Source organism: Monodelphis domestica, chromosome 7 (assembly GCF_027887165.1).
Source record: "Monodelphis domestica isolate mMonDom1 chromosome 7, mMonDom1.pri, whole genome shotgun sequence".
NCBI lineage: Eukaryota > Metazoa > Chordata > Mammalia > Didelphimorphia > Didelphidae > Monodelphis > Monodelphis domestica.
This window is the reverse complement of record NC_077233.1, coordinates 110,761,497-110,788,806: the sequence shown is the minus strand read 5'-3', so window position 1 is coordinate 110,788,806 and position 27,310 is coordinate 110,761,497. Positions and strand designations below refer to the sequence as shown.

At 37.0% G+C, this 27,310-nt stretch overlaps 1 protein-coding gene and 1 long non-coding RNA gene across 11 annotated transcripts in view; one reads left to right on the top strand and one right to left on the bottom strand.

The window, feature by feature from the left end:
• Positions 1-335: 335 nt before the first annotated feature.
• The window catches only part of FSD1L (fibronectin type III and SPRY domain containing 1 like), a 104,810-nt gene continuing 77,835 nt past the window's right edge, over positions 336-27,310 (top strand). For 8 of the 10 annotated variants that reach the window (XM_056805314.1, XM_056805316.1, XM_016424275.2 and 5 more), the window contains exons 1-3: positions 895-1,334; positions 17,179-17,274; positions 17,579-17,710. In XM_056805314.1, the coding sequence (XP_056661292.1) occupies positions 1,272-1,334; positions 17,179-17,274; positions 17,579-17,710 (291 nt within the window). In that variant the 5' untranslated portion in view covers positions 895-1,271. Of the gene's footprint in view, positions 469-894; positions 1,335-17,178; positions 17,275-17,578; positions 17,711-27,310 lie in introns of those variants that run through there. The other 2 variants (XM_056805315.1, XM_007499620.3) reach the window with 1 other exon arrangement.
• LOC130455501 (uncharacterized) overlaps positions 828-27,310 on the bottom strand; it is a 74,471-nt gene continuing 47,988 nt past the window's right edge. The window contains exon 3 of the long non-coding RNA XR_008913510.1: positions 828-992. This is a non-coding gene — a long non-coding RNA (uncharacterized LOC130455501). The remainder of the gene's footprint in view (positions 993-27,310) is intronic.

Here is a 27,310-nt window from a genome sequence, read left to right as displayed (position 1 = left end):
TTATCAGAGATTCCACGACTCATCACTCTCTGCCCTATCCCAGACTTGGTCTCTCTGGACCTACATCCTCAGTTTTCCCTCCCTCTCTCTCTGCCCTTCCAACCCTTCTTTCACTAAAAATCTTGCACAGTAGCGAACCATTCTCCACAAACTCAGCACTACACTGCCCCCTCAAAGGCTGTCAGGAGGCAGTGCGCAGGCGCCGAGAGCCGCGCCCTCCCCCGCCCCTCCATCTTGGGGGAGGGGGTCTCCACGCCCAGCTTTGAGGGGTGTGTGCGCAGGCGGGTTAGGGGCCGGAGTTTTGGGTTACAGCGGGCGGGGACTGGCAGGACTTCGGTCCTCGAGGCCGGCAGCGCATCAGTCTCCCGGGAGACGGCGGCGGTGAGGGTGCTACAGACTCGTTCTCTCTCTCTCCCTCTTCGTAGCAGAGCCCAGCGAGCGCGAGGCCTCCCGATGGATTCCCAGAAAGTGAGAGATGGGGGTGGGGAGCGGCGCCCCTTCCTCGCGCGAAGGGCGGGGCGGGGCGGGGCTCGTGGCCGCGGCCTGCCTAGAGTGTTCGGGGTGGGAGGTGGGGAGAGAACCCCTTCGTCTGGACCTCCCCTTCTCCTCGCGGGGCTGGGGGTGGGGAAGGGCGGTCGGCGCCGAGGCGAGCACCGGATTCCCCTCCCCCTTCTCCCCCGCCTCTGTAGGGGGGCACTGAGCTAGGGAAGGATGCGCTAGGCCAGCTGTAGGAGGCTACGGCGCGGTTCCATCCACGGCCCCGCTGGGCGAAGGGTGCTCTTTTAGGATCAGGCCATCCCTAGAGAGGAGAGAGGGAGTCCGGGAATCATTGCCCCGACCAACCCACGCCCTCGACTCACCCACGGGAAGGGGGCGGGCGGAGCCTGGGTCCCAGAGCTGATCCTCCGGAGTGCACGGAGGATGTTTTCGTCCCGAGTGGGAGGGCTGTTTAGTCTCGAGCTCAGTTTTCTCGGGTATGGAATGGTTCAGGCCTGTGAAGTGATGAGAAAGACCCCACTCTGAGGTAAAACTCTCCAGTCCGCCCGGGACGGAGTCTTGAGCCCCAAGATAGTGCTTTCCCCCAATCCCTTCTCCCGACCTGGTGAAAGCACCCCAAATTTACAATAATCACTGACATTTCTGTAGCTAACCTCCCCATTCCTGGACTCCTCAGTGTTCGCTGCGATTGTCTGGAAAAGTGATAATTTTAGTAGTTAAAATTTTAAAGCCCTGTGTTACAGAGCTTACCCCTTTTGGGCCTCTCAACTACTATGGGAGGGAGATGCCAGAACAATAATATTACTAAAAACAATGGCAGCTATCAATTCTGTGAGGTAGGTATTATAATAATAATAATAATTAACATTTATACAGCATTTTAGCCAGGCTTTGAAGTAAGCACTTTACAACTATTATTCCATTTGATCCTCACATAACAACACTGTGGGAGAAGTGCTGTAGTAAATAGTAATGATAGGTAATGTTTAGAGCTTTGACAGAGAATGAAACAGGCAGAGAGAGATTAAGTGATTTGCCCCAGTCACTCAGGTGACAGAATGGGCACTGAGTCTTCCTCTTTTTTTTTTTAAGCCTTACCATTAATTTTGGAATCAACACAGTGTATTGGTTCCAAGCCAATAGAACAGGAAGGGCTAGGTAATGAGGGTTAAGTGAATTGCCCAGGATCACACAGCTAGAACTTGTCTGAGGTCAAATTTGGACCCAGGACCTCCTGTGTCTAGGGCTTGATCTTTGTCTGAGCCAACTAGTGGCCCCCTGGGGTCTTTCTGATATCCATGGCTGGTGCTCTGTGCCCTGTACCACTTCACTGCCTCTAGCAAGTACTTAGATATTTTTATGTTGTGGCCAACAGTTTTGGCTATTGGGAAGAAGTTTTGAATCATAGATCTAGGTTTTCAAGTGCTTCCTAGGCCATTTAAATTTGACCCCCCCACCTCCCACCCCTTTGAGGTCCAGTGGAAGTTAAGTGACTTGGCCAGGAGAGTTACCTGTATATTAAGTAGCAGAGTTGGGATTTGAAATGGGTCTTATGACCTCAAATTATGCACTTTTTCCTATATATGACTGTCTCTTTTAGGGAGTTTTGAGTCTTATCTTAAACAATCAGCTGGCATTTTATCAAGCTAGTATTAATTAATATGTGTCAGGCACTGTGCTACAAAGTGAAGTAAAAATCAAACAGTTCTACAAAGAGCTCACAGACAAAGAGTAGAGTAACAGTTCATAGTTGTTTAGTGCTTTAAGTTTGGCCAGTGTAAATTGTTATCCTCATTTTTATAGAAGAGGAGATGGAGATCAGAGAACTGAAATAGCTTCTTAGACACAGGATTATATACATACCAAGTGCCAGAGCTAGGATTAGAACTCAAGTCCTTTGATTGCATTCTTTGTTTTTCCCTCTACACCATATTCTCTCTCTTTGAAATGGAATCAAAAGTGTACTAATAAGTACTAAACAAGAAATCATAAGCACTTTGTTCTATTTTTTTCCTGTTTCTAGTTCAGTCACTATCAGTGCAATCTTGGACAGATTAGTTCACCTCTATGCGCCTTGGTTCCCTCTGCTTTCAATTTTAACATTTGGTAATTCTGTGGGGTTTTTTGCACTGGAATCTAGGATATTCTGAAGAACAGTGTTTAGGGGTATTGTATCCTAAAATATATTTTATTAGCATATTAATAAAAATAAATTTGAGGTCATTCTTTTGGAAGCTATAACGCAATGGTAAGACTTGTTTAAAGAGTTTTTTTATTTGAAGATTATTGATAAGTAAATTAGGCATGTGAGAATGTGAATATTTTTAACTTGAACATTTACAGTATACAGTTAATATAAACTTGGATCTTCAGTAAAAAATTAGAGTATATGTTTCTATTTTTTATGACTAACACTAAAATAGGTTTCTAAATGTTCTGATTTTTTTTTTTGCTTTGGATTTTTTGTGTCTAATATGTGTTTAATTTTTAAGCAATAGATTTGTTTTTAAACATAACTTTTGTCAATTACTGCAACTTTGTAGATGAGAAATGTTTTGATTTAATGATTATTTTATGCACATTTTGTGTAAGGTCCTTCCATTTTGGATTTAAACAGAGAGAGGCTTTGAGGTATAGAGAATAGAGTACTGGACCTAAAGCCAGCAAGTTCTGGGTTTGAATCCTGCCTCATGATTAATAGCTGAGTTATCTTAAGCAAGTCATTTAACCTCTGTAGGCCTTATTTTCCTAATCTTTTTAGAGGAGGAGAAGTTTGGATTCAACCTCTAAGGGTTCTTCCAACTCTAAATCTATGATTGTACAAACAGTAAAGTATTGGTAATTTTCACTTAAACACTATGATTGCAATGAGCCATGAACACCAGTTTTATCATATTTTAGTTTAGAAGGACTGAGTTAAACTTTATGCCACAGCAAACAAGCCATATTGTTTAAAATAAAATTCTTTTATAGTGTGTAATTTTAAAAAATTCTGTGCTCTAGATGTGAATTTTTTCTTAGAAAGTATCAAAGAATCATACTACATTTGAAGGAGATCTTAGTTTGATATTTTTTCTCTATATTATCAAACAGGAATATTAACATTTTACAGACAGATGCATGATAGTGACTGACTATAAAGAAATCTCTCTGCCACTCTTTGGAAGTAAGGGTTTGTCAGTAATCAAACTGTTCTTTCCAGTACAACCATATATGCAGGAACAAAAAAAATGGAAAAGTATGGTAAACATAATAACAAGGATTTAATGCTTATATTTCTTTGAATTCTACTTTCATTTGCTATGGTTCAATGTAGAAAGACTGTCAGGGAGAAACTTTGAAAAATGATGTTTTGTTGGTCTTTTGTACAACCACTCTCTAAATGAAATCTAGCCATGTTCACCTTTGCCCTCAGGTTACAAAGTCTCCTTTATATCTTTAACAAATGGTTTCCAAGTAATAGAGCCAAATGAGGACTATTAAATCCAAATTGAAAGAGGATTGGAAACTCTGACTCATGTAACTCCACTGCTCTGGTTATAGGATCTGAGGCTTAACTGAAGACAGGCTTACAGTAACATGATGGCTGTTGGTCAGCAGATAGATTAGCCTGACCAGCTGCTTTTCTGTCTGAGGAAATAACTTGAACTACAGCATAATGTTAGTAACAGAAATTCTTTGAACAGAGGAACTAAAAGCCCCAACCCAATTGCTTTGAATATGTACAACATTCTGAATACAAACTTCAGCGTTAACTTCTCTAGATAGTGGGATTTTGTTGACATTCTGAAATGCATTCTTGCAGAAGACTTGTTAAATGTAGGTGGTTTTATTTGATATAGTAAGTCTTTTGATTATATTAAGTAAATTTTAAGAAAACTACAAAGGTTTCTCATGAAATGAAGATGTAAATAAAGAGCGTTGAGATATTTGGAGGAATTTTAGGAATTACAGGATTTAAAACTTGGGATTTGGGAAAGATTAGTTAAATTTTTGTGCAGGAATCTTCCACATGGTGAAAGCCAATGCTCTCATCTTAGCAAACCTGAAGAAGCAATAAGTTAGGGATGAGTGGGGAAGAGATCACTGAGAGTATTACGTACACCCTTTGTTTTCTTTTTCCTTCTCTTCTCAATCCAAATGATGTAATAGCATAAATTGTAGCCTTAAAGAGAAAATAACTAATATGATACGATTCTTGAAAAATTTACTAAGTATATTTTCTTATTTGAAGGGCACAATAATTTTGTGAGGTAAGACTACAGGTCATATTAGCTATATTTTGCAACTTGAGAAAATTGAGATCACATAGCTATAAGTATTTTTAAATAATATTTTATTTTTATTGCCATGCAAAACATATTTCCATATTGGTCATTGTTGTAGGAGCAAACTCATACATAATCATAACCTCAAAATAAAACCATAGATCCACTGATGTGAAAGACAACTCCAACAGTTCTTTCTCTGGAGGATAGAATTCGTTGTCATAAGTCCTTTAGGATTATCCCAGATCATTGCATTGCTATAGCTATATAGCTATATTGCATAGCTATAAGCATTGAAGGAAGAACTCTTAAAGTCCATGTCTGACCATGTCACTCCCCAGCATCCCTAATGAACTCCATTGGCTCTCTGTTACTTTTTGTATCAAATACAAAACCCTTTGTTTGGTGTTCAAAGCCCTTCATAATCTAACCTCCTTCTATCTTTCCAGTCTTTTTGCAGGTATTCCTGCCATGTACTCTAGTGACATTGGCTTCCTTGCTGTTCCATGGTTAAGACACTTCATCTTTGTGTTGTGTGCATATTCTGTGACTGTTCTCTGTTCCTTGAATGCTCTCCCTCCTCATCTTGGTCTACTGATTTCCTTGGCTTCCTTTAAGCCTTTGCTAAAATCTCAACATCTACAGGAAATCTTTCCCAAACCCTTTTAATTCTAATGCCTTCTTTCTGTTAATTATTTTCTATTTAGAGCTTTTTGTACGTATTTATTTGCTAGTTGACTCCTCCATTAGATAATAAGTTCCTTGAGGGAAGGGGATGTATTTCACCACTTTTTGTATCCCCAGCACTCAGCACAGTGCTTGGTATATAGTAGACTCTTAATAAATGTTCATTGACTGACTAACAGAATCTGAACCTAAATCTCTCATGACTAGAAAGTGAGACATTTTGGCTTTTTTTTTTTATCCAAGGAGATTGAGATTGTTTGAGGGAGGTTGAGATTTACAGTTTTTCAACTTTGTCTTGATATCTTTTTTAAAAAAAAACCTTTACATTCTGCCTTAGAATCAGTAATACTAATTATTAGTTCCAAGGCAGAAGAGTGGTAAGGATGAGGCACTGGGGTTTAAGTGACTTGCCCAAGGTCTCACAGCTAGGACGTGTCTGAAGTCAGATTTGAACCTAGGATCTCTTGTCTCTAGTCCTATCTCTCAATCAGTGAGCCACCTAACTGCCCCCTTTGTTTTGATATCTTAATTTTGAGTTAGTTACCATCTGCAAATATTAGAGAAGCAGCAGGTAGGTTGATTTGCCTGGGACTCATATTGCTTTTAGTGTTCTAAGCAAAATTGGGAGTGGTACTGGGTAGCTAGATGGTGCAGTGGATAGAGCACTGGATCTGGAGTCAGAAAGTTTATATCTGGCTTCTGACACTTACTAGCTGTGTGACCCTGTGCAAGTCACTTAACCCTGTTTGCTCTGGTTTCCTCATTTGTAATATGAGCTAGAGAAGGAAATGGTAAACCACTGCAGTGTCTTTGAAAGAAAACCACAATGAGAGTCTCTAAGTGTTAGTCATGCCTTGAATAACAAGAAGCAGGGTTTATCTTTGATCCATTCTACCTTGTTCTCTCTGACTCCCTTACTTTTTCATTCACCCCAACACTGCCTTCTCCCTAAATCCTCTCCTTTCTTTGGTGTTCAGTATCTTTTTGATGTTCAAACCCTTCATATAAGGCCACGTACTTTATTTATCCCTCTCTATCTTAAGCAGAATTCCTCTTACCTGAATGCTTCTGGTCTCTGCTGCGAGTAAAACTGATTAAAGTTCATTCTTAGTAAGGTGTGAATAATTGATAGGCATAACCTACTCAAAAGTTATCTGATTTCCCACAAAAATACAAGAATATGTTTGTTTATGGCCTTTGTTAGGGGTAAACTTTGGGGTTGTTGACTCAATATATTATATTAGTGGTCGCCAGGGATTTAAATTCAATCCCAATGAAATACTCAAATCAGTATGGGTTTTATGGTGATTTACTTACAATAGAAGGAAGAAATTAAGAAGGAGAAGAGGGAAAGGGTAGAAGATCTGCTCTGGCCTGGTCTAAGCCAAGGGGAGTTCAGAGGCCTTAGCCAAGAGGCCTTCTCAGAAGATTTAATCTAGCTCAGCTTCCAGCCATGAGGCCTCCTTCAAGATGAGGGGCCCCCTCAGAGGATAGTGCCTTCAGAAGGTCAAGGAAAAGGAGAGTCAGGCTTATCACTCACCAAGTTTGATTCAGGAATACCACCTCACCTAACCCACGCTACAGAGCTCCTCCCAGTAAACTCCACTGCCAAAGTTCACCAAGCACACCAAACACCACCAAAACTCCCAACACTGGGGGGGGGGGGGGGGGGGGGAGGGAATGAATCAGTCTCACAGGAAGTGACACAAAATATATAGGCTGTTCTTTACATCACTTCCTGAGTCTCACATGTACCAATGGTGGCTTAAGCTTGGCTTAGGACAGCCCCAGGGGTCAGTCAATTGTTTTCTGATTTGTCACTTGCTAGCACATGCCAGTCATAGGCCATCCTCCCCTACAGTTAATCCTTAAGTGAGGGTGTATACATTCTGGGTTGCTAGAATTCTAAAGACTAAGCAGGGTGGAGTAAAACTAAAATTCACACCTTCACATATTGTTTTAGTATTGGCTTACATTACATCATGCTTTTTTTACATCTTAGCCTTTGCCATTACGTGAAACTTTGGAAATGCTTAGCAAAAAACTTATGTTTGGGGGAATTGTGTGTGAGAAGGTCGACCCATAGAAGTGAAGCAAAATGTAGTGAATTTTAAAAAAACCTCACAGAATTTTCCTAGTTAATACCAAGCAAGGCTACTTCCATTAGTAGATTAGTCATGATGATAACAGTTTTATAACCATTTAAGGTAATAAAGCACTTTATATAAATTCTCATTTGAACCTCATAATGATCCTGCAAGATATATATGATAGGTGATATTTACCCCATCTACAAAAGAAGAAACTTAGCCAAGTAGTTGTCTTGCCCATGGTCTTAAAGAATTTATCACAGGTGGGATTTAAATATTAAGTCTAGCACTTTTTAAAAAACCCTTATCTTCCATCTTAGAATCAATGCTGTATATTGATTCCAAGGCAGAGGAGTGTTAAGGGCTAGGCAATGGGGATTAAGTGAATTGCCCAGGGTCACACAGCTGGGAAGTGTCTGAGGTCAGATTTGAACCCAGGACCTCCCATCTCTAGGCCTTCCTCTCAATCCACTGAGCTACCCAACTGCCCCCTTAGGACTTTTCTATACCATGCTGCCCCTTAGAGGCATGCATGGGCTGAATTGACTGTGAGCCTGGATATCTACAAAGTTTCTTTTACCTTGTTCATCTTCTTTTTCCCTTCTTTGTGGTGATTTTTCTTAACTGTCTCAGAAATCTTATTCTTTCAATGCCTTATTCTCAAAACTGGTAAAGATCTGAGATCAATCATTTATACTTATTGAAAGATTTGGATTATTCTTTAAGTAAAATTCATTGTATTAAAATTAAAGTTATCCCAACCAGTTGTTGATATTTGGAGCCTGTTATCTCCATTTGTGAGAGGTTCCTAAGGGAATTGGATGGTAGAGATAAACTCTGGATTTAGGAAGACTTGGGTTCAAAACTTACCTCTTAAAGATACTATTTGTATGATAAGGACAGGGCAATTATAGGGATTTTTAGGGAGATGCCATTATCCTTTCCAATTCTAAGATTAAATCAGCCAGGTTTTCAAACTTGGGGTGCTTCCCAGCTCATTCTCCTCATCGTACATATCTGGTTAGACACAAAATCTTGTCTATTCTGTCTCTTTAATATCTCTTACAACTCTCCTCTTTGCTCATATAGCTACCATCCTACTTCATTCGAGGATAGTAGTTGCCTGTTAAATGAACTATTGTAGCATTTTCATTCGTTTTTTCTCTTTCCAATACATAATGCACTCAGATGCCAGAATAATATTCTTTAAAAAATGTTTTATTATCATGAAAAACAGACTTCCATAATGGTGATTGTTGTAAGAGCACAGTTAAACAAAACCCTAAATAAAATTATTACATTGATATGAAAGATAGTTTGCTTTGATCCATATCCATCTGACTCTAACAGTTCTTTCTTTGGAGGGAGGATAAGATTCCCCATCATAAGTCTTTTAGGATCATCCTAGTTCATTGCATTGCTGAGAGTAGCCAAGTTTTCACAGTTGATCATCATATGATATTGCTGTTACTATGTATATAATATTCTCATGATTCTGCTTATTTTTTTTCTGTATCAGTTCATGCAGGTTTTTCCAGCTTTCTGTAAGATCATCTTGTCATTCCTTATAACACAATAGTGTTTCATCACCAACATATGCCACAGTTTGTTCAGCCATTTCCCAATTGAGAACATCCCCTCAGTTTCTAATTCTTTGTCACCACAAAAAGAGCTTTTATACACATTTTTTGTACAAGTAGGCCCTTTCCTCTTTTTTATTATCTTGTTGGGACAGACCCAGTAGTGGTATTACAGGATCAAAAGTATGCATTCTTTTATAGCCCTTTGGGCGTAGTTCCAAATTGCCCTCCAGAATGGTTGGATCAATTCACAACTCCACCAACAATGCATTAGTATCCCAATTTTGCCACTTCCCTTCAAATATTTACTGCTTTCCTTCACTGACATGTTGGTCAATCTGATAGGTGGGAGGTGGTACCTCAGAGTTGTTTTAATTTGCATTTTTCTAATCAAGTGATTTAGAACATTTTTTTCATATGATTATTTATATCTTTGATTTCTTCATCTGAGAATTTCTTGTTCCTATCCTTTGTCCATTTATCAGTTGGGGAGTGGCTTGTAGTCTTATAAATTTTACTTTTTTCCTCTATAAATTTGAGAAATTTAGAGCTTCATTAAGAAATTTGTTATAAAACAATGATATTCTTAAAGCATGTCTGATCTTGTTAACTCTTCTACTCCGTTAACTCCATTGGCTTCCTGCTGCCTTAAAGATAAAGTCTAAGATTGTCTTGCCATTTGAAGTCCTTCACAATTTATCTTCTGACTCCTTTCCAGATTTAAAACGCTTGGGACACCTATATTCCTTTTCACATGCTCTAGTGAACCAGCTTACTTGCTGGTTCTTACATGACATTCCTTTTTTTCCCTCTCTGCCTTTGCACAGGTTGTTCTGAAATATACTCCCTCCTCCTTAGACTCCTTAGCCTTCTTCAAAGCTCAGTTCTAAGTGCCATCTCTTTGTGAGGTCTTTCCATGTTCTCTCCATGTGCTGGACCTAGCCTTGGAGGCAGAAAGACCTGGGTTTAAGGATAACCTCTGATATATAACTGGATATGCTATTCTGGGCAAGTCACATAACCTCTTAGTGCTCTAGGGCAATGGTGTCAAATTTAAATTGAAATGGGAACCATTAAGCCATATATGCAGTTCTCTGTGGGTTACATATTGACTTAGAAAACTATTATGTTTTCACATATATATGTGTGTGTATATATACATATAAAGTAATAGATCAATATAAAAATCAGATAGGAACTACATTTTGTTCTGATTCAGGTTGTACTCAAGAAATGTGGGGGGCCATTTGTAGCTCTATTTGACCTCTGCTCTAGGCCCCTTTTTGAGATTATAAATTACAGAGACAATGGCAACATATTTGTAGAGGATTTTCCTTATCTGGGAACTCCATATATCAATGAAATCACAGGTTCGGTACCCATTCCTATATTCTGTAACTATTTATCTGTACATGTTGTTTCCCCTGATAAAATATAAGTTCATTGAGAGTAGGGACTGTTTAATTTTGTGTCCCCTCTCCACTTTCTGATAGAGCACAGGCCCTTTCCTGCCTTGCCAGTTGCTCTCATCCTTTAAAAACTTCCCAACAACCAAAAAAGTGCAAGTATTTTTGTACCATGTGTAACAAGGCTATATTTATGCATCATAAAGGTTTTTGTGTGTATGTGTGTGCAACTAATAAAAAGAAATGGTTAGCGCTGTCAAAAATATGTATTTTCATTTTTATTATATACATACATATATATATATATATATATATATATATATATATATACAATACCTATACCAGGTGCTTAAATCTTTGTTGATGGGAATGCAAGATCCTTTTTCATTGTTGAAGCAGATAAAAAGAACAGTCTGCAGGTTGGTAAGACCACAAAATAGTGATGAAAGAGCATTTGATTAGCATAAAGAGATCTTTGTTCTAATCCCAAATTTGTCACTAATTAACTGTGTGACCTTCAAGCTATCATCTAGGTTGTTTTAAAGGAATTCTTTTTAAGGAATGAATTGGATTAGATGACCTTTGAGATAACTTCCAACTCTTGAGATTATACTTAGAGGATTTATGATATTATTAATGTAGGAATTTCTTCCAAAGGAACAAAACATCACTTAAATACATCTGTCTATCCTGGACAAATCCTCTCCAGGCTTTCTTCTCAATTTGCCACAGGAATTCCACTTGGCATGTAGGAATGTTCCTTAAATTCTCTTGAATTCTCAAGGACAGAGGAATATCTCTCTCTTATTACTGGTTATTGCCACTTGACTAACATTTGACTAATATGTTGCATTTGATGATGATATCCTTTATACTTCTAATTTATGACATATTACAACTTGTTTATTATGCTCTCCACTATAGTATTCATGACTAATGGCAATATATCACAAGATGAATATTGGTAATAAAAAATGGGGCTTTGAAGGAGAACTTGGGATCACTGAAAAGGTGTTTGTTATAAAAAACACAGGATCACAGAACTAGAAGGGAACTCAAAATTGATCTAGTCCAACTCCCTCATTGTACAGATGAAGAATCCGAAGGCCTTGAAGTTAAGTGACTTGCCCAAGGTTTCACAGGTAGAGTGAGAAACAGAATTTGAATTTAGCTCTTGAGACGCCAGAATCAGGGCTCTTTTTGTGGTAACATACTTCCCTTCAAGGAAATTTTTGTAGATCTCTTTGTTCTTTTGAATATTTATTAGCATCCTTTCAATTTTTTGCTTAGTTCATAGGATCCTAAGGACATATTGAGTTTGAAAGGACTTCAGAACTCCTTTAGTACATCTTCATTTTAGAGATTAAGAAACTAAGGACCCAAGAGGCTAAAGTGCCTTGACCAAAGTCACGTGGGTAGTGTGAGTGGCTACTTCCGGACACAAATTCCTGACCTCTGATTCCAAATTTTGGGGTCTTTCTATCAGCTGCCTCAGAAAATTTTTTTAATGCCTAATTTCCCTTACCCTGCTTCTTGATGTTTTATGCAAAAATTCTGTTCGTAATTTTCCAGTGCCCTTTTCTGTAAGATTTTATAAATTCATATTCTGAACTAATGTCACCACTGATAGTCAAATCTCTTTCTGTCAAGGAAGTAAAGCTTTATATGCTTTCTATGATAATTTAGGCTCTTTTGTTCTCATTGTTAGAGTAATTGTTCTACATCAGTTAAACCTTTGTGTGAAATCTGTAATTAGTATTGTTGGACTTGTGGTATCGTCCAATTAATAGCAATTCACTTTTTTTCAGTAGTATTTTGACTGGGTCGCTGGGCTTGGATCTGATATTTAGAGTACCAGTAGCTAAGTTAAAGTTAATAAATGGTTCAGAACCTGGCTCTTAGCACTTTCTTTCCTCTTTTTCTGCTATTCTGCCACTGCCCTTGCAGAATGGGAAGGCGTACACACAAGACTAAAAACTATTTTACTGTTTTCTTTGTTCATTGGTTGCCTTGGCCGAAGAATTCATCACCAAGGGGCTAGACTACTGATGATGAACTTCTCCTTATTTAATTCAGCTGTTTTTTTTTTTTAAAAGCACAGGCAGTCTGTTGCTCAGACTGTACTTGAAGCTTTTCCAACAGGATAGAATCTGCCAGAACTTGAACGTCGTTGGCAGTCTTCAAGTACCCAGAATTACCTCTTGTGTCATGGTGAGGCATCAGTAGGGACTTCGCATGGCTCTAAGATTATATTCTTCTAGATTGTTTAATTTCCACTTTCCACTTTCCTAATTTATAAAGTGAAGGGAGAAGCACTAGATTATAATCAGAATTCTTTTCTGCTGAAAAAAAGGTTAATATTTGTGGGGCAGAGGCCCTGAAACCATATTGATTATTAACAAGGTGATTTGAGTAGATTTTTCAGAATAACTTGAATTTATATACTATCTTAATGTTTACAAAACACTCCTCACAATATTCTAATTCATGTAATTTTCACATTACTTTTTTTTTTAATCTATGAGAAGTGAAATGATGTGCTATTGGATACACAGCTAGTAAGAATTTGATCCAGAGTTTGAACCCATATCTCTTCTTTGCAAGTTCAGTACCTAGTCAGTTATGCTACATTAGAGGCATTGTTCCTTGCTCCTATCTGGAAGAGAGCTCAGCAGAAATTGTTGGAGTTCTGGTTTAAGGAACTAAGGTGGTGAGAGGAAATCCATGTATCTTCTGACAAGTTCCAGACCTCCATCCCATTTTTCCTGTCTTGAGTTTGGACTCAAGACCATAGTCTGGTACCCAACACCCTTCCCTCTGCTTCTGCCTTAATTCTTCCAAGTACTTATTTTGCATTTATCACATTTATGGTATTAATTATTTCTTTTGTACTCTAGCTCCTCTAATCTGGAGTAGTTGCTCTGTCTCCCATGACATTTCTTCTCTTGGTAATTAAGTTGATTTTTTTTTTTGCATTTACCCTTAGAATTCTAGGCCTTATTCCGTGTGTCTTTGAAAAGAAGAATGTATGAATAAGAAGGCTCCCCTGAATAGGCATTTAATGTCTAATTTCAAGACTTGAGCTTAAATGGATGCAATGTTTTTCTCTGCTGTGTAGAAATTAAAGTGAATGTTAAATGAATGATTCCTATTTTTTATGTGTTCTTTCTATAGTCAATTATTCAAGTATTAAAAAGGGGATTTTTATATGGACAGTTGTATCTATTGAGATTTTTTGTAGTACTTATCTTTTTATTGATATTACATTGGAAGCTCCTTGCATTGCTTTATATCTGACACTTTTCAGTTTCTTGAGGGTGATGGTTTTCACTTTTTTAACTCCATTTCTTTATGCCTTATATCTTAATAAAAGATCTTAATAAATAAATATTAGTTGAATTGCTTCTCAAGGTTCTTACTAAAAAGATCCAGTAATTTGAAAAGTCCAATTCTAAGTGATAGTTATTTAATTGCTTTTGGAAAGACCTAGATAAATCACTTAAGAAATTTGGCTAGGTATATGTGACTAAAATGTTCTCTTTATTCATTTTCCCTCCACTAAATTAATTCAGTGAAATAAAATATTCACCATATTTGATTTTTAATTGATAGTTCAACAGAAGTTGAGGGAGAAATAGAGAATTTAAATATGGTAATGCCAAGAAAAATTAGTTCACATATATCTTGTGGCAAAATTAACATTTCATTGATGATTAGGTTTAGCAGATAATTTTTCAAATTTTCTGATCAACTGATGTTCATTTTTGAGTACCTAAATAAATGGAGGCAAGATGATGTAATAACATTGGTGTAAAACCAATAGAAAAGGGGGTCACTATATAAGAATCTCTGTGGGCCATATATGATGTAGAAAACCACATATGTTGATATATGTGTGCATACACACATATATGCATAATAATACATCAACACAATAAACAAGATAGGAACTACATTTTAATCTGGTTCAGGCTGAACTTGGAAGTTTTTTTTTTTTTAAATATTATTTTATTTGGTCGTTTTCATACATTATTCACTGGAAACAAAGATCTTTTTCTTTTCCTCCCCTCCCCTCCCCCCCCCCCCCCCCCCGCCTTTCCCTCTCCCATAGCCGACGCATGATTCCACTGGTTATCACATGTGTTCTTGACTCGAACCCATTTCCCTGTTGTTGGAGTTTGCATTATAGTGTTCATTTAGAGTCTCTCCTCTGAACTTGGAAGTTTTGCAGATTTCTGTGTTTGACCTCTCTGATGTAGTAGAGAGCTAACCTTGAAGCCAGGAAGACCTGGTCTCCAGTTCAGCCTCTGATACATACTGTACCTGTGATTCTGGGCAAGTCACCTAATAGGTCTTGAATCAACTCTTTTAGTCTTTTAAGTTGCACTGGAGGTGCCAGTCTGCATTGGTATAGTGTAAATCCCTGCCCTAGTCCAGTGAAATCAAAGTCTGAGCCCTCTTCTTAGCCTAAAATAAAACTACTAAGAACTTGAATTCTCCCAATAACTTATATTTTGTATGCTTTAATTTCCTTTATATTGCTTTTCTTAATTTTAAAGTTCATAGTATGTAAAATTCCATTTCTATAGCTACTTTGGCAATAGAATCTTCTTACCAATTGTTATAGATGTGTTCCAAAAGTAAAATTTTAAAAAAGGTCTCAAATTTGAAATGGATATTGTATTCACTTTTATCTACAATTTCATTGCCATAAAGCTAACACAATTTGGAAATTGTTTCAGAAGCCTTAAGGTAACCTAGCTATGTAGAAAAAGGGAGAAAGAGTAAAAAGCAGAAGTCTGTAAGATAGGATAGGGGAAAATGTATGATTTACTAACTAGTTATAGAAATGATCTAGGTATTGCTGCCTATATACTATTTTGGGTGATATTTGTACTAAAAAGTGAAATTAAATCCTTAAGTTTTCTGGTTCTCATACTATAATGGTAGCTCCATTAAAATTCATTTAACAAGTTATCCAGCCTGCTTTTTTTCCCAACTTGACAAGCCTGTCCTAGAATTGGAAGGCTCTCTGGCAAGGAGAGACAAAATAATCTGAGCTGGCTTAAATTTTCAGAGAACTGTGCTTTTTGAGCATCTGAATCTCAATTACTTAATGTGGGTAGACTTAAAGCTGAGTAATTTCCATTACATTTTGTAAATTCTGAAACTAGTTAAAATATTTGCACATTATTTTTCCTTGTGCCTTTTAATATTTTAAATGTTACATAAGTTGCATAACTTTTGCAGATATACATTGAATAAAGAAAATTTTCCTTATGCCAATGAAATCATAGTCCAGCCTGGGGAGAGAAAAACAGTTTGTACTCTTCAAAGCACTTCTATCTACTGTATATTGTTCCATTTGATAGTCAACAGCCTTGTGAGACACGTGGGGAAGGTAGTGTTATAGTACATCTCTGGGATCCTCTCCCAACCCCCTCTCATACTGGAAAGTCTGGTCTCTTGTGAGCAGCTGCTGCTTGTCCACAACCTCAGAGTTCTAGAGGAATGAGGAGGGTTTTTGAATCTTATTGTTCTCTATTCTCTACTGTTATGCTTCCCTACCATTTGTTATCAGTCATACCAATAAGTCAGCCGGACTTTATTAGGTTACAGAAAGAAGCATTTGCCAAGGTGATAGTAAGAACAGGTGAAATAAAACCACCCCTTCATCCCTTAAATCTTCTCACTACATTATCTGAGATTAGTTGGAATGAAGAATATTTTAGACATATGAAAGAGGAGGACCTGGGAAAATCTATTTCCCTTTAAAATGAGATAATACAAGAAAATTTAAGGTAAAATGAGAACCAGAAAGTAAAGTTGTTCGGAATTGACTTTTTACAATCAATGTTATGTAGTGCTCCTGATCAGTTATTTTCATTTCAGGTTTTGATATTGCATGGAAATTTATGAAACTTTTGTGCTTTGGTGTAGTGATTTTTATTGGATCATAGTTTTACATCTGGAAGGAGGGATAAATTTGTTGACTATTCTGAAAGCCAGGAGACTTGTTCAGAAAAGAGAAAAACAATTGGGCTTCACAAGATCTTGATTGTCTTAACATTTGCAAATGTTCTTTTTTTCCCATGGAAAAGAAAACTGCAATCTTATTCTCATATTTATCTTTTTAATAAAATAAAATGTAGTATTTTTTAAAAAACAATATATTTCATGATCCCAAATACCTTCCTTTTTATCTCCTATTTGTTAGTTAATATAGTTAGATGATAGATTTGTCCTAATAGAGCACTGGAGTTCCCAGTTTGATTAATTGAACTTGTAATAACCTTATAGTGTAAAGTTAATTTTAAGTTGCTAAATGTGACTTTTAAATTTATTTTTAGTTGGCTAGTAGCTTTAAGTAATAAGATGTAAGTTTGAATTTAAAAATAAACAGAATAAAACAGTTCATCTCTTATTTTGAAGTTGAAGGATCTAGTTAGATTTTGAGCAACCAACTATCTCAAATAATCTTACCATAGGAACTGAATACTAAATATATTTCAATTTTATTAGTCATAGTTTATATGAAGTGTTTGTCTTTAGAAAATGTTTTGGGGGGGCTAGATAATTTTTCAGTTAAACTAAGAGGTTATGGTGACATGTTGTTTTTATTCAGGATATTATTTTGTTTTTATTCTAGGAAGCTCTACAAAGGATTATCACAACTCTGGCAAGCAAAAATGATGAAATTCAAAATTTTATCGATACTCTAAATCATACTCTAAAAGGAGTTCAGGTATGAGTCAGCTAAAAGTTACAAATATGACATAATGAATAGTATTTAGATCAGATCAAATGACTATAAACATATAGTCAACTCTAGATTTTAACAATATTATATAGTTCAGATTCTTATATGTGTTTCTGAAACTACTCAGGTATATTAAGAGTCTTATTGATTTCATGGTATATCATACATAGTTATGATAGAGTATACATTTTACTTGTGTAATGTCTTTGTTCTTTAATTATTGTACTTTAAATATAATTCTTTTTACCTGTTTGTATCTATTTAGTAAAGTTTATTACTTTTTAAACAGGCCAATTCTTCTAGCATACTTTTAGAATTAGATGAGGAATTTGATGGTCTTTATTCTATATTGGATGAGATGAAAGAAAGTATGACTAATACTATCAAGCAAGAACAAGCTCGTAAATCACAAGAACTACAGGTAAGTTCATGTAATATTTCAAAAATATTAGTCTATTTCATCCATATAATTTTATAATCCACTAAATATGTTGAAAGTAAATGAATAAGCTTAGATAAAAATATATATGAGCTCTTTAAAAAATCTTAAATTACTTGGCATAATGTGTAAATGGTTCTGTGGTAATGTGTGCTAATAAATTAAATATAAAAATGCTTGTTTTATTTGTAAAAATATGCACACCAAAATCTGTATATTTCTTAATCTGCCAACTGGAAATTTATATTTTGGTATCAGTTCCAATCTTCATTTTAGAAACCTGACCAATAGGTTGTGTCCATGTGCTTTGAAAGAGCTCTGATGAAAATTGGAATTTTAAAACATCTCTATGTTTAGTCAAACGGAATATATCTATTGAAGAAAATAATATTTATATAGCTAGAAAGTAGAAATAACTATATGGGAAATGACAGTGTTTAAAAAGTAATGGTTGGAAATAAGACTCATTAACCATTTATTCAGCTTGTATTATATAATCAGTACTATGTATTTCCATTGGACATTTATCATTTTATTAAAGAGAGAAGTCTTAGCTATATAGAAAATTAAGGGGGGGGATTGATTAGCCATATTAAAATAAAAAACAAAACAATTTTTTTCTTTCAGAGTGAAATGTAAAAAATTCAGCCTACTGTTTATTAAGAACAGAGAACATAACATTTTATTCATCACATACAAGAAATTTGCTTCAGTTCCTTTTTAGGCCGTTTAAAAGTAAGAGAAGTCCAAGGGCAAGTGAAGGGAGAGAGATAACAAAGAGAAAAAAGGCAACATTGCCTGCCTACACATCCATCCTGTTCCTCCGTCTTGGCCCTGTTAGAGTGAGAGATGAGATATTGCCAATGTCCCTTTTGGCTCAAATATTTTGTGATCTGCAAAAATTACTACCCTTTAGGCCCTTACCTATTTAGACACCCTCATCACCTCAGTTTTTGACAAGCCAAAAAAGATTTCTATATTCTCATGTTGGTTTACATGTCCTATCTGTATAGTGACTATTTAACTCCCCAAATTCCCATGTCTGGCTTATTTGCAAGATACGCTCTTCTCCCTGTATCCCCAGTTGACAAACATTCCTAACTAGACTATCCCCAGTAGCCATTGGATTTAGCCTCCCTGACAATTCCTTCCAGCTTTACCTAGCCAACCATGCAGTCTAGCCTTCACTGCTGCTCTTATCAGTTTCTTCTCTCTCTTTTCTGTTTCTAACCTAAATTACCTATTGTCTGCTTCTTTATCTAAGAAAGTGAGTTGCTGAGGTGAAGACTCCTTTGAAAGAAGGTGCAAAATGCAGAGAAAATTAAGCAGAAAATTAAATTTGGTGCTCTTCTTTGCAGTAGTAGCTAAGGGTAGCCAAAAGGCATTTAATTTTTAGGAAGCTTGTCATGGGCCAGTTGATATAAAGCTACTGGCTTTGAGCCAAAGGGATAGAAGAGAATTTACATCCTTGTTTAGATATTATTTTCCAGTTATTTTAGAATAAATTGTGTACATTGTTATATACTGTTGTTATAGGTAACTTTTAATTGATTAGTTTTTAACCATCTAGTACTCTTTAATTGTCCAACGTGTTGGTTTTTTATTGTCATCAGCTGAGTTCATAGTACTTGTTTAGAGTGACCTACTTATTGTCTTTTGTAATATGTTCTGAAGATAGTTGAATCAGAAGGGGGAAGAAATTTGCTCCAAATTCAGCATGGCATAGTGGATAGAGAGCTGGCCATAGAGTCAGGAAGGACCAGGGTTCAAGTTCTGCCTTTGACATTGACTGAGACTCAGGGTAAGCCACTTAACTTCTCATTGCCCCCAAGCAACAAGAAGATCCTAAGACCTCTTTTAGAACTGTTAAGTTCCAAGCTTGTGTCAAGCTGCATTAATAGGGGGAATATTCAATTATCATCTTTATGCAGGTGATTCTCAGAACTATTTTGCTTGCTTTAACTTATCTTCTGATTTCCTTTCTCATCTCCAGGTCTCTACTAGATATCTTTAATTGGAAGTCCCACATATATCTTAAACTCAACATATCCCAAATTTAACTCTCCTTCACTTCTCCATATCCAATTTGTGACCAAGTGATATTGCTTCTACTTTCACAACACCTCTTGATTAGGCTTTTTTCTCTCCTCTGACTGCCATTGTTTTGGGGCAATCTTGTTATCTTATATCTAGACTATCATAGTAGCCGTCTACTTGGTCTCCCTGTCTCAAGTCTCTCCCCACTCCCATCTTTCTTCCACTAAGTTATCAAGGTAATATTCCCAAAATATAGGTTTGATTATGTTACCCCTATCCTTCCATTCATTAAACTGTCCAGATTCCCTGTACCTCCATAATCAAATATAAAATTCTGTTTGACTTTTTAAAGTCTTATGTAATTTGGCCTCTTCTACTTTTCCAATCTTCTTACCTTATTCTGCTCTACCCTTTGTAAGGATAATTTTAGCGTTGTGACTTAAAATCTAAATTAATTTGGTTTCCAAGGAAATCCCATAATAAAATACCCAAGTCAGCTGGAAGTTTATGGTGATTTTAATTAATATAGAGGAAAGAAATTAAGAAAGAGAGAGAGAGAAAAAAGTTAATTTAAACTGCTCCGGCTCAGGCTGAGCTGGGCCTTGGCTTCCCTTGAGAGCCAAGGGAAAAGGAGTCAGTCTTATCACTCACTAAATGACCGTCTCAAGGAAGCTGTCTGAGGGAGCACCTCCAAGCTCAAGTTCTAGGTTCAAACTGAACTCAGCCTGCTCACAGAAAGTCACCAGCCAGAGCCACCTCTCCTGAGAAAGAGCGCAATGAGAGGAATTGATGCGAAATATATAGACAATTTTACATCACTTTCCTTCGTCTCATCTGTACCATCACCATTGGTAGCTTAAGCTTGACTTAGGACAGCCCAGGGATCTGTCAGCTGTTTCTGATTTGTCATTTTTTTCCATCAAAGGCCATCCTCCTAAATACTTAATCCTTAAGTATAGTTATAGACACTCCTGATTTTGTTAGACAAAGTAGGGTGGAGTAATGTAAAGTTCCCAAGACATCCCTGATTTTGTTAGACTAAATATCTTCATTGTTACAATCAGGAGATAGCTAAATCCAATCTTCACACCTTCCCCTAGTCATACTCTGCTATCCAGTGACACTAGCCTTCTTTCTGTAATTCCCACTGGATACTCCATCTTCCACATCTGTGTATTTTCATGGATTATCATTGACCCCCATGCCTTGAATTCTCTCCCTCATATGTGTCTTCTGGCTTCCTTCAAGGTTCACCTGAACCCTTGATATCACCCTAATTATGATGATTTCTCTCTGAGATTATTTTCAGTTTATCTTTTTGTCTATAGTTGTTTATATATTGTCTCCCCCTGTAAAATTGTGAACTCCTTGGAGACAAAGAATGGGTTTTTTTTTGCCTTTCTTTACATTCCTAATGCTTAGCAAAGTGCCCACATACAGTTAATACTTAATGTTTCTTGATTTGACTACACTAGAGAAATCACAAGCCTGAACTTCTCTTCCCTGCCCCCAGTAATAAATGAGAAAAATCTTTATTTGTTAGTTAATTCATTGATATACAGCAATGATTTTTGAATGACAGAGTATTGTATTAGATATTATGTAATTGACAATTAATGGTGATAAAGATATAAGTATGAATCTAAAAATAAAAAATTATTAATCCTATAGTAGTTGAAGTCTCTGAGTTAGAAAAAAAGAAAAAGCATAGTTTTTGCACCAAAGGAGATATGTAAGGGATAAATTGGGGTTTTGATTAAATAAGAGAGTTATAAATTCAATGTTGTGGTCACTGAATTATTATCCCTAAGCCAGAAAAAGCTGTTAGCAGCTTTCATTTATAATGAGGAAGAGAAAGAGTTGAAGTATGAAATGTAGGAGGGAAAGAGGTAAAGAGTTGTCTAGCCTACCCTAAGTGCTGATCTGATGAAATTCAGCTTGCTTCCCAACAAAGTTCCAATCTCTAGGTGGAAGTCTTAGTCACTCACCAGCAAGCGAATGAAGGATCCAAAGAAAGAGTCTCTCCACAGAACTCATGGTGAAGGGAGTGTCCCACCAAAGTGCCAACAAGCAGAGAGGGTTTCCTCTCAGACCCATCAGGGAAGGAATCCCTCCAACCCAGAAGTCCCAAGGAGAAGTCCAAAGGAGAAATGCCCAGGACAGGAAGTTCCAGACTTTTTATAGTCCTTCCACATAACTTCCTGTCCCTTCCCCTCTTCACAGAGGCCAATCATAGCTTCCAAATTGCCTAGCACTGCCCAGGGCAGCAGTGTCTGTGGGATTCACCTCTTGTCTCCTGAGGGTATAAACTCTTATCAAAGGATTCACAAATTTCTGACTGATTGAGTTAAAAGGGTAGAGCTCTCTAAGAAAGTGACTTGTGAATTCTCTTAGACGGATAATAAAATAGGGCTTTCTTGATTGAATAACTCATAATAGACAAAGAGAATAAAGAATTCCCTTTCTCAGAAACTAATATAAAATTTTGAAGATTAGATTTTAAAATAGAAATAAAAAACATATAAAGAAATCTGTAAGTTCAATTTATGGTATTTTTTTCTGCAAAATGAAAAGGGACTCTGCAGTGATAGGATTATTTAGAAAAGGCTTCCTAGAGAAAATAATTTTTGAATAGACTGGAAAAATGGAGAGACATTGTTTGACAGAGCAAAGGGAAATTCCAGGCAAAAGGTAATCCTATATTGAAGATAAACAGAAAACATATCAACAAAGAAAGTGGAATTCTATGACTAGTCCTTGAAGCAAAATAGTAAGTAGTGTTAATTCAGACTACTTAGTTTATTTTTAGTCTGTCATGATCTGACAGATGTCCTTTTAAAAAAAATAAAGAGAAATATTTTTACAGAGGATAGGGAATTAGTAAGTTATTTTAACTTGTGTTAGAATGAGAAGTAGCATGGTATATGGATAGAGCCAGAAAGTGTGACAGAGACTGGCACTAGAGAAAAAGTGTCAGGCTGAAGAGTATGTGAAATTGATCACTTCTATGGGGGAGGGGCCCCAGGAGTGGAATCCAGAGGAGGAGAAGACTCTGACTGGGAGAGCAGTGAGGGGCTCTCGGTCTTGAGACTCCGAAGAGAGAAGTTGGGAAAAAGACTTTCTCCTGAGGGTTACCCATTTTTCCTGCTGGTGACTGGAAATATTTCCCCCACAAGGAATCAAGATGTTTTTGATCCTGTGTGGAAACTGCTAGGCAGAGTCAATGACAAAGGCTGTTAGCCTCAGGAGTTGTAATTGACAACAACTTCACAACTGACAGTTGATGACAGTTGGTGACAGTCACTAAAGGTCATTTTAATTTTTTTAATAAATGGGTTTCTTTTAAATTCAGGGTGCCATCTTGGATCCTATCTAGCTAGAAGCAAAGCTTGTGGGGATAACAACTATTTTCTAACTGTTCATTCCTCGCAGTTAGAGCCTAGAAACATGTTACAACTAATACTGTGGTCAGCTGTGCTAGGAATAATTGCCATTTATTGGGGCAGATGGCACCCTCAATTTAAAACTTCTTTGGCTGGAGGTGGGTAGCAGTGGTGGTGGTTGGTGATCTCTTGGAGGTAACTTGGGACTTGGACCTTGGCTTCGACTTGGGACCTTGTTTCTTGGGTGAGTAAGTAGCTGGCCTTCCTTTCCTGGTGTCTGGAGAGAGAGTAGTTTCGGAGAGGCCTTCCCTTCTTGGAGGAGGCCCTGTGGGTAGAACTCTGGGTCCTCTGGTTCAGGGTTAACAAGCTCTGCTGGGCTGAGCCAAGCCCTGGAACAATAGATCAGACATCTTCTCTACCTCTTTTTGTATTTCTCTACTTTCACTCTTTCAAACCCCTTGTAAATAAAAGCTATTAAAAGTTATTTTGACTTGAGCTATAATATTTTAAAATCGGTGCCCACAAGATTATTTTAGAATTCTCATATATTTAGTCAAACACTTAATTTTAATTCCTTACACTGCTGTGCTACTTTAACCTCTTAGTCTTAAGGCATTTCTCAAAGATTTGTAGAAAAGGTGTCAGGATGCACTGTTAGAGGGAGTTTATTCATTAAGAAGTGCCCAATATCAGTGAAATCACAGGTCCTGTCTAATCTATGTTAGATTAGACAGAAACATATAATCTAGAATTATTAACTGCCACTTCTTCTTCTTATTATTATTATTAGAAGTTCTTATTTAGAAGTCGAGGCACTGGAAATTCCATGAATGGAAATCTTGCTTCATGTTGAGATATTAGAGAGAAAATTATGAGACTGGCTGTAGATTAAATGATTTTTATTTAATCCGAAGGAAATAGGGGGAAAGGGTGGAGGGAGAGAGAGAGGGAGAGGAAGAGGAAGAGAGGGAGAGAGAGACAGAGACAGAGAGAGACAGAAAGAGGGAGGGAGAGAGGGAGAGAGAGAGGGAGAGAGAGAGAGAGAGAGAGAGAGAGAGAGAGAGAGAGAGAGAGAGAGAGAGAGAGAGAGAGAGAGAGAGAGAGAGAGAGAGAGAGAGAGATTTTCTTGCTACTTCATTTAGCTTGCTAGTCTATGGCCACCGTTTAGGCTCCCCAGCCATGCTCACACAGAAGTTGGTTATAATGATTAGGATTAGTTGATTTTAATGAGAAAGGAAATGTGACCATCTCTTATATCAGTTGATAAAACATTAAGTACCTATTATATGCCAGGCAGTGTGATAAGTGTTGAGGATTCAAAAAGAGGCAAAAGATAGTCCTTGCTCTCCAGGAGCTTACAATCTAATAAGGGATACAGCATGTAAATAAATGCAAAGTAAGTTATATACAAATATATGTAAATATATACAAAGTAAACCATAAACAATCTAAATAGGGGATGATTAACAGAGAGTAGACACTGAAATTAAAAGTGATTGGGGGGGCAGCTGGGTGGCTCAGTGGATTGAGAGCCAGGTCTAGAGATGGGAGATCCTGGGTTCAAATTGTTTCAGACACTTCCTAGCTATGTAACCCTGGGCAAGTCACTTAACCCTCATTGCCTAGCCTTTACCACTCTTCTGCCTTAGAACCAATACACGGTATTGACTCCAAGATGGAAGGTGAGAGTTAAAAAAAAAGTGACTGGGGAATGCTTCCTATAAGAGGTAGGACTTCAGTTGATATTTAAAGGAAGCCAGAAAAGTCATTAGTCATAGAAGAGAGAAAGATATGGAGGTTAGCCAGAGAAAATGATCAGAGAAATGTAATATCTTCTTGTGAAAAAGCCAGGAGGCCAACACCATTGGATCAGAGTCTGTGTTGGGTAGTAAGGTGTAAAAAGACTGGAAAAGTAGGAGAGGGCTATATGATAAGGACTTTGAATGTCACATAGCGCATTTGTAGTTAATCTGGGTGACCACAGGAAGCCATTGATGTTTTTTTGAATAGGAGGTGATGGAATGGAAGTTGGATTGGAGTAGAATGTGGTGTAATAGGGTGGTGTTGGGGATGAGATAGGATGGATTATATTGGGTTAATATCATGTTACACTGTGGGTTGAAGACCAGCAGTTAACTCTGACCAGGGCAGAACCTGGTCTGATTTCAACACACAGACCACTGAGTAATAGGAAAATTATTTAATAGGAAAAGGTTAAAGGAATCAAGATAACCCTAATGCTAATCCCACTAACTAAAATCCCTCAGATCTAAATGTCTCTGTGAGGAGAGTCTTCACAGAAATGTTGGACTACTCTATAATCTTTCCTCACTTACCTAAATTTCCTAGTCCTTGCACTAGCTAATTCTGCACCCCCCCCCTTAGTATTAAAAGGGTAATGGTCTGTGGTAAGCTTAGCAGGGCCCAGGGAAGGTCCCAGATTCAAAAGGACCTAGACCTGGTCTTGCAGTCACTGCAGAGAAGTAGTTTAGCATCATCAAGTTCTTCTCCAAGGAAATACAGCACACAAGACAGCAGGCAGGATAGAAAACAGAACTAAGCCAGATAAGCAGCCACACTCCCCACACTCCAGATACTTCCAGAGAGAGAGAGAGAGACCACCAGACCCAACAGTCTCTGAGGAACAGCCTAACCCTTCCTGCAGAATTCCAGAATCTTTTCCTTGTTGACCTCATGCCTCTGCCCTCTGCAAAGCCTACCAAACTTATTTCTTCCTTATAACAGATGGCAAGTAGATAGGCTATTGTAGTAATCTAGGTGTAAGGTGATAAAGATTTGAACAAGAGTAGTAGTGGTGTCAGAGGAGAGAAGGGTATATATTTGATAGAAGCAAATGTGAAATCAATAGGCCTTTGCAACAGATTGTATATGGAGTGTGAGAGATAATGAGGAATCCAGTACGATGCCTAGATTACAAGCCTGTGAGCCTGGGAGTATTGTATTACTCCTTATAATAAAAGGGAAAGTAGGAGGGGGAGAGGCTTTAGGAAGAGAAGATGATGATTTATGTTTTGGATACATTGAGTTGAATATGTCTGTTGAACATTCAGTTTGAGATTTCTAAAAGGCAATTGGAGAAGTGAGATTGGAGATTAGCAAAGAATTTTAGGCAGGAAAGGTAAATTTACTTTTGCAGAGCTGGCTTAAATGCATACAATTTCTCAAAATTTGGGGCAGTCCCTGCATGGAGAAAATATGGAATAAAAGATTACATGCCATGGAAATGTAAATTTAGTGATTATTACTAGTAATAGTTCAATGTTTTGGTAGTTATTAAAGTGTTGAATATTACTGTTAATATCAGAAGATATTCTTGGGTTGTGGATGATTCAGTGGGAGTTATGGAGTCAGATTAATTCAAACCACGAGGCTTTATCTAATAAAATAGTTTACAAATGAAAAGAAAACAACCTTTTGCTACTGATACCATTGAAATTGATGTCCATAATTAGGGAATGGTTGAACAAATTGTGGTATATAATTATGGAATATTATTATAAGCTATAAGAAATGATGAACAGGATGATTTCATAAAAACCTGGAAATATTTATATGAACTGGTACAAAGCAAAAGTAAGCAGAACCAGAAGAATATTATAGACAGTAACAGCAATATTATATGATGAACAACTATGAAAGACTTAGCTATTCTCAACAATACAGTGATCCAAAGACATTCTCAAAGATATGAAAAATGCCATCTGATCCAGAGAAAGAACTGATGGAAACTGAATAAAGACCAAAAGATACTATATTTCACTTTCACTTAATTTCCTTTTCTTTTTTGATTCATGTCTTTCACAATATGACTAATATGGAAAAATATTTTACATAATTGCACATGTAAAATCTATATCAGATTGCTTACCATTTCAGGGTGGGTAGGAGGAAAGACTACATTCTAAAATGTAGAACTCATAAAAAATTTAAAAGAATGTTAAAAATTATTTTTACATGTAATTGGAGGAAAATAAGTGTTATTTTAAATTTTTTATTTTTCCAATTATATTAAAATCATTTTTAACAATATTTTCTGACATCTTGCAATCCATATTCTCTCCCCCCTCCTCCCTTGAGGCAGTAAATAGTCTGATATAGGTGATACCAGATCCTGTTATGCAATACAAATTATCATATTCCA